Source organism: Rhinolophus ferrumequinum, chromosome 16 (genome assembly GCF_004115265.2).
Source record: "Rhinolophus ferrumequinum isolate MPI-CBG mRhiFer1 chromosome 16, mRhiFer1_v1.p, whole genome shotgun sequence".
NCBI lineage: Eukaryota > Metazoa > Chordata > Mammalia > Chiroptera > Rhinolophidae > Rhinolophus > Rhinolophus ferrumequinum.
The window spans coordinates 12,563,897-12,577,291 of NC_046299.1; the positions used below are offsets into that span (position 1 = coordinate 12,563,897).

The 13,395-nt window shown below is 36.8% G+C and overlaps 1 protein-coding gene across 1 annotated transcript in view; it reads right to left on the reverse strand.

Annotated features, from left to right (window-relative positions):
- Positions 1-3,169: 3,169 nt before the first annotated feature.
- The window catches only part of ATRNL1 (attractin like 1), a 573,257-nt gene continuing 563,031 nt past the window's right edge, over positions 3,170-13,395 (reverse strand). Inside the window, exon 29 of the mRNA XM_033131140.1 lies at positions 3,170-8,541. Within this exon, the coding sequence (XP_032987031.1) occupies positions 8,417-8,541 (125 nt within the window). The 3' untranslated portion in view covers positions 3,170-8,416. The remainder of the gene's footprint in view (positions 8,542-13,395) is intronic.

Sequence of the window (13,395 nt, forward strand, 5' to 3'; positions counted from 1 at the left end):
CTGTGCCAGCTCTTCCAGGTTCATGGCTTGTACGTGTTTCCATGTACGTAATGCAATTTGATTTCACAGCTCACATTATAAAGACACTCAGCACAGTTGTCCAAGGGGTGAAAAGAATTTTAAACCTACCGCTCATTTAAAACAGATCGTCCATTATTCTTTTGCTACATATATGTAAATATACCCTTACATATATATGTTCTATATTTACAAGTGTATATAATAAAGGTATTAGATGTATGCATACACACATTCCATATAGAGAAATGAAGGTTGTATGTAAGCAGGTTTTAAATGGAGTTCATTACATATACACACAAATATATAAGGGAAAATCATATTACACAATACAATACACTCTATTCAAGCTTCGATTGGTTTATAAAACTCAGAAGAACATAGTAAAATGAACAGGAATTGAAAGTGCATGATGGATGCGTCCCTCATAGCATTTAAATCTCTTCCACTTGATTAAAAATTCCTAGTTCCTCTTCACTGAATTGTTTAGAGTTTTTGAGCAGCCTCTGCCCTGATTAAAACAAATTAGCATCAAAGATCCCCTGTTGAATGAGAAATCATTAATTGAGAAACATGCAATGCTCCTTAATTACCTTTAGAACAGTGAGAGAACAAATAATCTCAAGGTCCAGAGGGGCCTGGCTGCTCTGCGCTGTGGACTCATTTCGTGTAGCTGCTGGAATAAAACTCAAGTTGCAAACACTATTAGGGAATATCAATGTAAGCTTCAGTAAACACACTGTAGATTGTTTATCTAGAAAAAAAATATCTAGAGGATGACTAACAGAAAGAGAGAAAAATGTTTTTGTTTAGTATTTTGTTGAGAGCTTTCAACGTGTCTTACAAACGCCAATATTGATTGAGAATTAATGTGAGCTCTTCTTTCTGATACAAATTTTTAATGCTTTGTGTAAAATACTTCATTTATGTAATCACCTGATAAAATTTCAGATGCTTATGTACAGATGAGTAACTTTATCATTTAACAGTGGACCAGAAAGCACCAAGTGTGAAACTTCAGCTACAAATGGAAATTCAAATCATGATATGGCACGTTATTCATTCCTAAATATACCGATCCAATAGTTACGACAGCGTCTTCAGGTCAGTGAGATATGATGCATCCCCCCCACCTTCAAAAGCTAGAAAACATTGAATAATAACCCATGGGAATATCTTTAGGAAATCAAATTGTTACAGGTGTTATGACAATTTAAAGACTATTATTACCAAAGGTTTATAGACAATACTGTACGGACAGACTTCTGATAAAAATAGTGGTACAGGACTGCATCTAATGTTCTGAAAACTCTATTTCTCACAAGTACCCTGGAATGAAGGAAGCAGTGTTCTCATTTTTCTACACAATATAAATAAAACATGGTGAGGCTTAGTCATTCAATGAAGGATGGAATCTTGGTTTTCTCGTTTTCCCAGGTCTCCAGTTTAACCACTAGATCATGTGTTCTCAACAGTCGTTGAAAAAATTGAGAAGTGATTCAACTACCTCTATTTCCTTGAATATTTTCCATTCACTGTATAGTTTACAGACTGATTCATATAAGATAAAGCAGAGAACACCCAAACAATGCTGCTATTTCAGACTGATATAATGTGTGTAAGACCCAATTTTGGAAATTTGCATTTAATTTTCGGTGACATGAGTGACTTGTTTTACAAATGGAATAAAACATTATACCAATAGTCATAGGAGACTTCAAACTTTGCAGTTGTTAATCATTATTCTTTGTCTTAAATTCCACCAAGAGGATAAACTTGACATTGCCATAATCTTTGCAAATATTATAAATAATCCCTTAGAGACTACATTATGAGGGTAATTATCAAGACTACATCAAGACTACACAAATTAATTTGCACCAAAAAAAGGGAAAGGCTATCATTAACTGTATTAATGCAGTATGGAAAGACACGGCTATAATATTTAAAACACTACAAAATTGTTGAGTTTTTGTTGCTCCCCAAGGGGTTCCCATAAAAGCATGTGCTTTCTTTGGACATTCTTTAGCACAGAATAATTCTCAATTCATGAATGCACAAAACATAAGGGGTTCATATATACTCTGAAAACAAGAATTATCAATAAAAATCTGCCACATAACCATTTACTGAACATCTAGAAAAGGAATATCATGTCACTAAAACATTTCATATTGCGTATAAAAACACAAAAAAGACATCCTTATATGTCTTTGCAAACTCCTCGTTTGCAGAAGTCATCACACCAGTTTCCAGAAGTTTCCACCTTCTGGAAAACACAAGGATGCTATTGGGTAGTTTTCCTTACAGAAAGGCCATTTCTTTTAACAGCCACACTGCTGGAATTTTTGCATTGGAAGGTCAAATTGGAGCTGTCACTTCAGAAGTCAGCAAGGAGTGGTCGTTGGATACTTACTTTATTTCCTCTTCCAACTAGCTCATAAATGTTCGGGAGACCATATTCTTTTATCCTCACAGGGTAACGAGCTCCAAATGAACCCGGAGTTCTGACTCTCTGTAGGGAGTAGTCTTGATAAGTAGAATATCCTGTTTGCCATTATCTGTTTGTGTTGCAAGGTAATTCATTTTGGGTTGAAATCAAATTGTTTTAAGCTGAGCTGGTATTTTTATTGGTGTCCTTCCAGGCGGCCTCCTTTTTAAGTGCCCTCGTATTTCAAACAAACTGATCTAAAGGAAAAGATTACTGCTGCCAACATGCATTGTCACAAGGGAATGAAGATGTGCAAGACGTATTTTATGTTATTTATTTATTTATTTATCTGTAAAGCACTGACAGAGGTATGAGACTACTAGTCTGCTGCTGGGGGAAATGAGCCGACTAGTCAGTGAAGGGTCAGGAGAGATGTGTGGTGATGGGAAAGAAAAACCCAACACAATCTGTTAGCATTTGCTGTAAAATTACCATTTAGTTGAAGATGATATTTGAAATATGTAATAGCATTGTAAAAATCCTGAAAAGCACAACACTGAACCACCAGGTAACACATAACATTGGTTTCTATTACAATTTAATTATTCAGGAACTTTGGCACATATATGCATTCTAGTGTTACAAAAAAAATTCAAGGGAAAAATCATTGCTTGTGATTCCCCGAATTTAACTTGAACCTTTTCAAACTAAAAGAAAACAATAAATTCTGATCTATTTTCCATTTCAACAACAAAAGCCCATCACAACACCTAGGTGAGTTGGATGACAATTTTTATACCAGTTTACTTAGAAACGGTTTAGACAACTGGCCCTAGGTATTAGAAAAAGTTGGTATTGGAGTTCACATTAAAACTCAAGTGTGTTCCCACACAGCACCTAGTCTAAGATACCTTATGTATCACAAAGCACAGACATCTTTTTTAAAAGATATCTTTTGAGGCGACAAAAGCACAAAGAACTGTTACATGAATTTATTCATTAATGCAATTTTCTAGGGGGTTTCTCTAGAATAGGACCTCCTATTTGACCATGCACACAGCTGGGTTGAAGAAGCTTATTCTTAAATACCTAACTTGCCTGAGTGAAAATTACACTTGTGCCCAAAATAAAATTTGTCAAACCTTTGGATGGTGAGAATATAGCCTTTCTGCGGTGGTCTTTAAGAGGTTTGGGTTCTTGTTCAATTCGGACTGCTCCATAACCTATCCTTGAATGGGGCACAATTATTTCAAAAGGGTGGGCGCCCTGGGAGGCAGACAGGTCAGAAGTGGGGAAGGGACATGCAGTGTATCAAAACTCATCCAAAAGTATAATATAGTCTCCTATTTGGAAAGCAAAATAATACCACTTGCTATTTTCATTAGTAGGGCTGGAGAAAGGAAAGCTCAGCCCTGGCTGCGATGACCTACGCAAGGCCCACAGTGCCAACCCAGGGAACTCAACCCAAAGTGTGCCAAAGGGCCAGCAGACTTTTCTAGAAAACTCCTCAGCTATGTATGGCTGTACCAGTCACAGAAAGAGGACTTGCAGCGTCTTCTTTTTTTATGTAAACACAGGACACACAGCCGACCGGGGCAGAGACCGTTAGTGATAAATGGAATCCTGGCCACTCAGACTTTGAGCGTGGCCTCCATTCTCAGGAACATTCAAAGCGCTCAGCACACCATTCAAAGAATGATGTAGAAAAAGCCAACAAAAATCGAGTGGAGAGGGGAAAAGAGAAAATATATTTTGAATGTGGAATTCAATAACACAAATTTTACAACCAAGCCTTAGATGGGGGAGGAGCTTTTCAGCTGTTGAGTGCTTTTTCCTTTTATGACTTAGAAGGGTTAAAAAACAACAACGACACCCCCAAAACCAAAAACCAAAAAACTGCATTTGGCAGTGGGGATTGGACGACCCAATGTTTTCATTCTAGTAATCAATCTCCTGATAAACAGCACACGATAGCATACAATGTTCACTTTTTAAGTCTGGTTGGCACACACACCTGGATACATATATACTGATATGGTTCTAATGCTTAATTTTTAAAAAATTGAGAAAACAAAAATGTTAAATGTACACTATAATGAAAGCACTGCTATAACACCAAGCAGATGGATTGTATTTCTTGGAAAATTATTTAAAGCATTTTGAGTTAGAGAGACAACTTTATTACTTAAAGAAATTCTTCTGTTGATGAAAACAGCTCTTTGGCCCAGGGCGGTGTTTCCCTAATTTGCCCAATCATCAGTATCACCGAGGTGCTTATAAAGCTTATTAATCTCCAGGGTCCAATCCAGTCCTTCTGAAGCTTAATGTCTAGAAGTAAAGGTAGGAATCTGTGCTAACCTGGGCAGTTCTTAGGATCAAGTTCTACACTCACCCTAGTAAAATGGCAAATGGCAAATGATCCCTTCTTGCCTCATTTGAATGTGAAAGTGGCAATTGACGTTTCTGTCTAAATATCATCAAGCAATAATTTTAAAAATAGTCTATTAAAACGGTATATATTTTGAAAGAGTCAAATGCTCTATTGACCCCAATATCAAAATAGTTTTTTGTTGTTTGTTGGTTTCTGTACCCTAGAAATACAGGAACTTACTGAAGATTTTCATGATCTTCATTTGCAAAAAGCTACCATTTCTTTTCACCTATGGTGAAAAGATGGATGAAAAATTAAGAGCTGGATTCATAAAACACTTGGTAGAAAAAGAGCGGCCCGGTGGCCCCACATTGTTGATCCCAGCTGCACTACATTGTGGGCCTGCTGTGGGGGCTTTATTTTCTCCTAGACTCACAACAGTTCTGCAAAGTGGGCTACCTCCCAGATGTAGAGTGTAAGGCTTCAGAGGTTAAAACTTGCCCAGCACCACACAGCCCAAAGCTGGTCCCAACATTCCAACGTCTGTTCTCAAGCCTGTCCACCAATCTAGTCTGCACTTAAATGACCCTGCAGCAGCAGCCCAAAAGCCATGTGCTCACTCTGTCTTACTGGAACCCAAACAAAATGAGATATTGGGAAGTACAGCAAGTATCAATTACACATGGAAATATGTCTTATTTGAAGTTTTCCTAGTGAACATAACATAACTGGCATACATTTTCCTTCTATGTTAATCACTGAAATAAATTTTCATTTAAAAGTAATTATGAAAAATCTCAATCCTCTTAATATTTATTAAATCAATCAGTAAGCTTGTGCAGTCTTTCAACAAGAATTCTCTAGGTGTGTCCAAACAGTGTCCCCAGGTTAATTTTAAAAACTCCCCATTTTATTTAACCAAAACTTTTCATACTTGGAAGAAGAATACATCCTAAAATCTAAGGAATTTTTCAGTCATTCTAAACTGATATGGACAGAATTCCACTAAAATAAGTTTTCAAGAGAATCAGTCATTTACTTGCTAACTTCTTAGAGAGTATCTGCATACTTGGGGTCTGGTTGGAAAAAAAAAAAGGAAGCATTTAAATTGAAAGTTGTTGCGAGGTGTGGAAAAAAAGAACACAACACATTCAAAGTGATTATCCCTAAGGTCTTTTTCAATCCACTTCACCTGAGGGTGAAGGATTTTACTGCCAGTAAAAAGCTTTGATAAGTTGAGAAGATATTGCATAATTAGTCATGAAGTTAGCAATATTTGGCCCAGAAAGGTATAGCACGATTTTAACTTAACATTGCATTATGTCCCATAATTCTCTAAAATTCAAATTTTCAAGTTTGAATAACCTGATGGGATTCCAGGTGGATGAAGCTAGATAATTCTTTCACAGTAATACTATTTGGGTTGACTCTCTAAAAATAGAGCTGAAATAGATTTTACATACAACTCTTGTTTGTAAATACATATGTTTTTGTGTTTTCATTATCTAAGCTTTCTCTCATGACAATCATAAACAAAGTGGGCAATCATTTTATTTTTAAATGGTTATATTTTTGTAATCACCAGTTTTGTCAATTTATTTCTCCAGGAAAAGCAAATTAACATTTAAAGGAGTCCAAAAAGAAGCTAATAAAATTGCCTGATTGTTTTTAGGAGACATTTACAAACTTTGCTCACTTTTTGAGAGATAAAATACCATAGGGAGGTAAAAACAACAAGCTCCACTCCCCCCACGTCCCCCCAAAACCCCCACAGTCTATAGATAAAATTCCTCTAAGAATTAGTCTTACTTTTAATGCATGGAAAATAGCAAAATTATCATGCCAACGTAAGGAATATATACTATACTTCATAAATGTCTTAACTGTTAAAACAATGATATTGTCATGGTTAGACGCAACCTAGCAATCTTATATACAAGGCAACTACATATTGTATGATCATTCCGGATATATATTACATTCGATCCTCATCAAATTAAGCTATGTATAAATGGCATTATGAAATAAACATTTCATATCACAATAGGGTCGTGTTCCACTACAGCACAATCGCATGCAAGTAACTATGCATTAGCTGTAAACAGTGAAGTGTCCTTACCTTCCAGAAATCCGAAGAATGTGAAAAGTACATAGGCAGTACTAAACATCAATTGTATTTAAGTGACTTTCCTATTGAACAACACTGTATCGTATAAAGCAGCTTTGGATGCCTCTGTCAGTGTTTTCTACACATATCTTGCAGTCACCATGAAGTTAAGAAACTACAGTTCCCAACAAGATCTGTTCATCGTGAACTGTCGTCAAAATTAGGACACAAATGATCCTATGTTCCAAGCTGTTTTATATCATTTTCCCTTTCTGCCATAATTCAGTTTTGAGTCATTACGAATAGACTGAATGCAGGCAAGAATGAACTTTAGTTTTTAAACTGCAGACTTTCTCTGATGACACCAACGCTCTCGTGTTGGAAATAAGATTTCTGGAGATGCTTGCCAGCAAATGCTTTTCCCTCCTTGTGTTCTCAGTGTAAGAATGGACAGGAAGGGGCCTCAGTCATGTTGTAACTTGGGAGGTGTTGCCTCTAAAAAAGTTTTCCTAACATTTGTAAAGGTAGATAGAACCTAGCTGCTAGAAGAAGAAGGCCAAAAGAAGATGACCTATTCTTATAAAAATGCAGATGCATCCCTTAGGTCTGATCCAGTGATTCTTAGGCAATTAAAAAAATGACCATACTAGAGCAGAAGCTCATACACTGTAAAAATCACCATTGCAGCCTCTTCAGGTGTGTGGTATTGGAGGCTGTGTTGGGAAGGAGGGGGAAAATTGATTGCTGGACAGGCTTTTCCATGCTCCATCAGCTCTGATAATACGTTAGGCAGTTGGCATGGATGATAGGAAGGTCTTCTTCACTTGGAATTCTAATAAACCGCCCGTGAACTTGAACATACCATCCACCCAAATGGACTCATTTGGGTCTGCATTCCAGTTAGGTGGAAAATAGTCACATTCTCAAACTGCATTTGGACGTGATGCGGTCATGTGAAATATTTAAATACATTGCCTACATCCTACTAAATCAAAATCTTTCATTTACATTTACAGTGAGCTAAAACAGCATTTAAAGCCATTGTGATTTGTTCATTTCCTGTTCATATACAAGTGATTTAAGTTTGCTTATGAGGCAAAAACTGTACAATTCTCATCATTCAGATTATAAAATGTCTTTCTTTAAAGTCTTGGGATATAAACAGTTTGGTTTATACCAATTACATTATTTTTCATCTGCATTAAGAAACAATATACATCTTTTCCAGAGTAATGTAATGTTATCTAGGATAATCCTAAGAGAGACGTAAAAACTGACTTTATCACCTGTGACCTTCAACACTGTTACTTTTATAAAACTCATAAACATTCTTTGGCCACTTGGGTCATTGCCCATTTGGAGGGAACTGTACTTGGGTCCTGGGACCATACATTTTTGCCTCCATAACAATTGAGGCCATAGACCAGCCTTAATGGAAGCCATGTGCAAAGTCAAACAGTCCAGAATATCCAGGAGTAGTCCCTGCTTCTCAGACACAAGTTCCTTGACGTGTGGAGAGGTGGTGTTTTCGATTTCGGACTCCTGAATTCTTGTCTTTACTATCTGAAGGCTTCTGTTGTGAAATATCTATTAGAGCACTGGCAATTGCAAGGCCTGGAAGGAAAAGGAAAAGGTCTTTAAATATTTGGTTAGATACTTCTGGGACGGCGAGAGTGGTGGCTTAGCACCTTATTTTTATTGTTTGACAGTCAATAAACATTTAGCTGTTTATTGGAAGTTATCAAGTAGTTCACCCTTGACTTACAATGTTTCTTAACTTAGCCACCTGGACTTCGCATGTGAGGGAGAAGAACAGGGCTCTGATGAAGTTAACTGACTCTGACTTCAGACAATTGAATTTAATGTGTGACAAAATACCCCATTCAGTTATGGACATGACCCCACACTTGGCTTCTATGTCTGAACACAAGTTTGCTCTGGATGTAAAAGAAATTTCTAGGGTTACTATTTTTTTGTGTGTGGCGCTTGCAGAACAAAAGTCATTGTATTACTTTTTTTGTTTTTTTAAATTTAGGGCAGTTTTAGGTTTATACAAAAATTGAACCAGTATTGATACATAATTATCAACTAAAGTCTCTAGTTTACATTAGGGTTCTCACTTTGCATTGTAATTCTATGGGTCTTGACAAATGCATGATGTCATATATTCCCACAGAATAGTTTCACTGCCCTAAAAATCCTCTGTGCCTTACCAATATATCTCTCCCCTTCCCCTGAGTCTCTGGTAATCATCACTGATTTTTTTTTTTAAATATCTCCATACTTTGCCTTTTTTCAGAATATCATATACAACAGTTGGAATAGTAAAATATGAGTCTTTTCAAATTCTCTTATTTCTCTTATTTCACTTAGCAATATGCCTTTAAGTTACATCATATCTTTTTTTTTTTGGCTCAATGGCTCATTTATTGTTATCGCTGAATAACTGTGTGGGTGGAACACAGTTTGTTTAACCATTGAAGGGCGATTATGAATAAAGCTCCATAAATATCCACATGCAAGTTTTTGTACGGACATAAGTTTTCAATTCACAAATTACCTACGAGCATGATCCTTGGGTCACGTGTAAACCTATGTGTTTTGTTTTTTTTTTTTAGCTTTGAAAGAAACTGCCAAACTATCTTCCAAAGTGGCTGTGCCATCTTGCATTCCTACCAGCAATGAATGGGAGTTCCTGTTCCTCCACATCTCGGTCAGCATTTGGTGTTTTGGATTTTAGCCATTCTAATAAGTATGTGGCTGTGTCTCACGGTTGTTTTAATTTGCAATTCCCTAATAACATACGATGTTGAGCATCTTTTAATATGCCTTTTTTGTCATATGTGTATATTCCTTGGTAATGTATCTGTTCAGCTCTTTGGCCCATTTTTAATTGAGCTGTTTGTTTTTTTATTGTTGAGCTTTAAGAGTGTTCTATATTTTGGATACCAGTCCTTTATCAGATATGTGTTCAGTAAATATTTTCTCCCTGTCTGTGGCTTGTCTTTTCATTCTCTCAAACTTTTTTAAGAAAAAGAAAGCACCCTAAAGATAGAGATGGGCTGTGTACAAGTAGACATGGACGAAAGAGAATCTGTAGAAATTTAGCTGGTAAATGTCTTAGGTATAAGAAAAGGACCTTGAGTATTACTAACAGAATATCAACACAAAAATGGATCTCTAGCTATCATGGGTAATAAAAAGAATACTGTTTAGTTACATAGTTTTGTCCATTGATTGACAAGACCATTTAGTAAGATGTTCAGGGATAGTAAAGACTTTCCTAAATTTGTACAAGCAATGGCTCAACCAGATGTCCTGGTTTATCAAGTCTACACATGAATCATTTTAGTTTCTGTTGAGTAAAACAAAATGTACTATACCACCATACTAAACCAGTAGACCAGACTGCCTTCTCCAAGGTCTTGGGGACTGGACTCTGAATTGAGATGAACCAATTTCTGAGCCCTCACAGACATTTTCTCAATGTGCTGCTCTTAGAAGACCTCACTTTTGGGTTTTATCCTAGGTAAGGTGTCATTGAACTATTTTATTCCTGTGGGTCAACTTATTCTAAGCTGGTTTATAGGGGAAACATCAAGGACAGACGTGAAATATATGTGGATGCATATGGTTATCTGAGTACATGTATTTTATTTAAAGGAAAAAGGAGCCATTTGAAAACAGAAGAAAAGATATTTGTGGAGAAGAAGAAATTGACGGTGTTAGTAAGGACAGGGGGTAAAAAATTAGTTATCACTGGCTAAACTGATGTTCTTACATATTTACCTTTTAAGGGTTACTGTTAAATAACCTACACTTTCAGGATATTAAATATTATCCTGAATCTCTTAGAGATAATGCAAATTCAAAGGCTTGGTCAAAGTGTAAATAAAAATTTTTCATTGACTTTTGAAGAGCATATATGAACTTCTAAAGTGTTCAACGTAGATGTTTTAACCACTTATTCTGCTGTAGAAAAATAATGATTTTATTATTTCTTTAAGGGAGGGAGCTGAAGCACGTTATTTAAAAGAAAATCACAGACCACAGTTTTACTAACTGCAAGTTCAGTTTAGAGAGACCTTAAGTTCCCTCAGATCTCCTGGCATACTTCTGTCATAATTTACAACCTTCTGTTATTTCATTCCTGGCACCATCTTATCCAGAGACAGCCAAATATGACAAATAATATATGTCTCTTTTAATGTGGACAGAGACTACTTACACTAATTTCAATGATCACAGCATCCAAATATGAAATCATGTTATTCATTAAACTACTGTATGACCTAGTCTAAAGGAGCTCTGAAAAACAATTCCACTTGCATATGGCTGCAAAGGCTGTTTTCCTTACAGAAGCTACGGTGCCAGGAGGGAAGTAAACAGTTCGAGTTGCCAAAAGAAGAGATTTTATGCTAATCCGAAACTGTCACTGGATCTTTGCATTTCAGGGAATGTGAAGTCCAAAGCCTAATTAAAGCAGTGTCTCTCACAACATATCCTAGGTTTACTAATGATTCGTAAGCTTGAAAACACAGTCAGTTGAAAATAATAAATCATAAAGCATATTTCAGTTCTTCACTTACAAATAAATTTGCTCATCATGCTTAGTTTTAATTTGACAGCTTTTTATCCTTTCCTATGAAAATGGAACAATCAACTGCATTCTCAATTCCGCATAAATGGCATTGTGTATGTAGGAAACCTCGTATCCTTCTAGGCAGTGACATTTGAGTGACCGCCACGTATCCTCACAGAGGATACCCAGAGGGCCACCTGCCCAGGCCTTGTCTTCTTGATGGGCCAAGTGAAGTTTCCATTAAGGTTGAAGCTTGTGTCCGTTACATGTGGCCACACAGCTTAGGGCATAGCATGAGTTATCCTGCTTTATCAATTGTGTAAGTTAATTATGAACAGAACAATAATCCTAATAACTGCATGTATGTGTGTGTGTGTGTGTGTGTGCATCTTAAGTGTCAAATTGTTGGGTGTAAGTTTTTGCTGCTATGCTTGCATTTCTTCATACTTTAATATATGGAGAACTTTAAACAACAACAACCAAGAAATTGTTAGGTCCTCGTTCAACCTATAAGAGGCCCTGGACACAAGAGTAAACAAGAGAGACAAGGTCCCTGTCTTCGTGAATTGTGTAGTATGCGGAAGACTCATTACAAAAGAGAAAAAAAAAATAAAGTACTTTTTGTCATTTCCCTCTAACATACTTTTTTTTGGGGGGGTAAGGAATGTAAGTTTCTTAATTGATAAAAAGAAAAGTCAAGTCTTTACAAGACACAATATTACCTCTCCCTCCCCCGAAATGTAATATTTATATGTGGTAAGAGACTGAATATACCAATTGACCATATGTAAAAACAGAACTCTGGCCCACAAGCTCCAGCAACCTGCCTTGGAAACCAACCCCTTATCTACGATAACCAGCAGGGGAAGCCAGCCTGCTATATTTAATAACAATCAAGGAAGTCAAATAATTAGCCCAGTAACAATGGGCCTCAAATATCCATTGTTAGTAATTGACAGCTTTCATAACTTTTGTCCCTGCTTCCAACTTAGGACCAACCAGAGAAAGACAAATATGCACCCCTAACCAACCACACAGGATGCCCCACTTCTAGTCAGCCGGACTCCAGCTCCTCCTTCCCATCCCCCCCACCAGCCTGGAGTCAGGGCACACTTGAAAAGTCTTCTCTTTTTTCTACTCTAAAGCATTCCTACACATTGGCCTATCTTTAAGTTTCGGCCAACAACCAAGCTGTGGAGGCTGACTGCCTGGCTACAGCAAGTTCTGAATAAATAGCCTTTGCTTATTATTCGGTTGGTCTTAGTTTATTTTCGCACTGGCAAAGAAGAGATAAACATAACTTGAGATCTTTCCTGGATTAAAAAAAAAAATAGGCATCGGTAAAATAAAAACAATTTAGAAATAAATTCTCTGCATTGCCCTTTGAGGCAAACGCTTTCTCTTGATTTTGACTTCCCTGGAAACTTTCCCTCGACAGGTTATCTGGTGACTACCCCACATTCCCGGTACCATAGGGGGAAGTCCTTCCAACCAGTAGGATGCTGAGCGGTGGCCCGTGCTGGGTACCGGTAGAGCTCCATTAAAATCAGGTCACTCCAGAAGATCATTTTTCAAAACGCCACACAAATCATCTGATGAAATCCACTTATTGTGTTCTCTAGGCCTAGCATAGTACCTTGTTATCAAAGCAATACAATTAGCTGGGGGAACAATTCATTACTTTAGACTGGTGGTCTAAAGGAATTTCATTTACCATGTCAAGATGATGCACAGATGCCGCAGGCTAGCAGAATTTACATCAAAATATGCCAGTAGATTCAATAAAAATGCTGGGGTTTAAATATTTATTGTAAGCTCTACCTTTTTGCACTTGTAGTTCTTAAAAACCAACCTCTATGACATTCAGATCATTTAAATGTGAATTA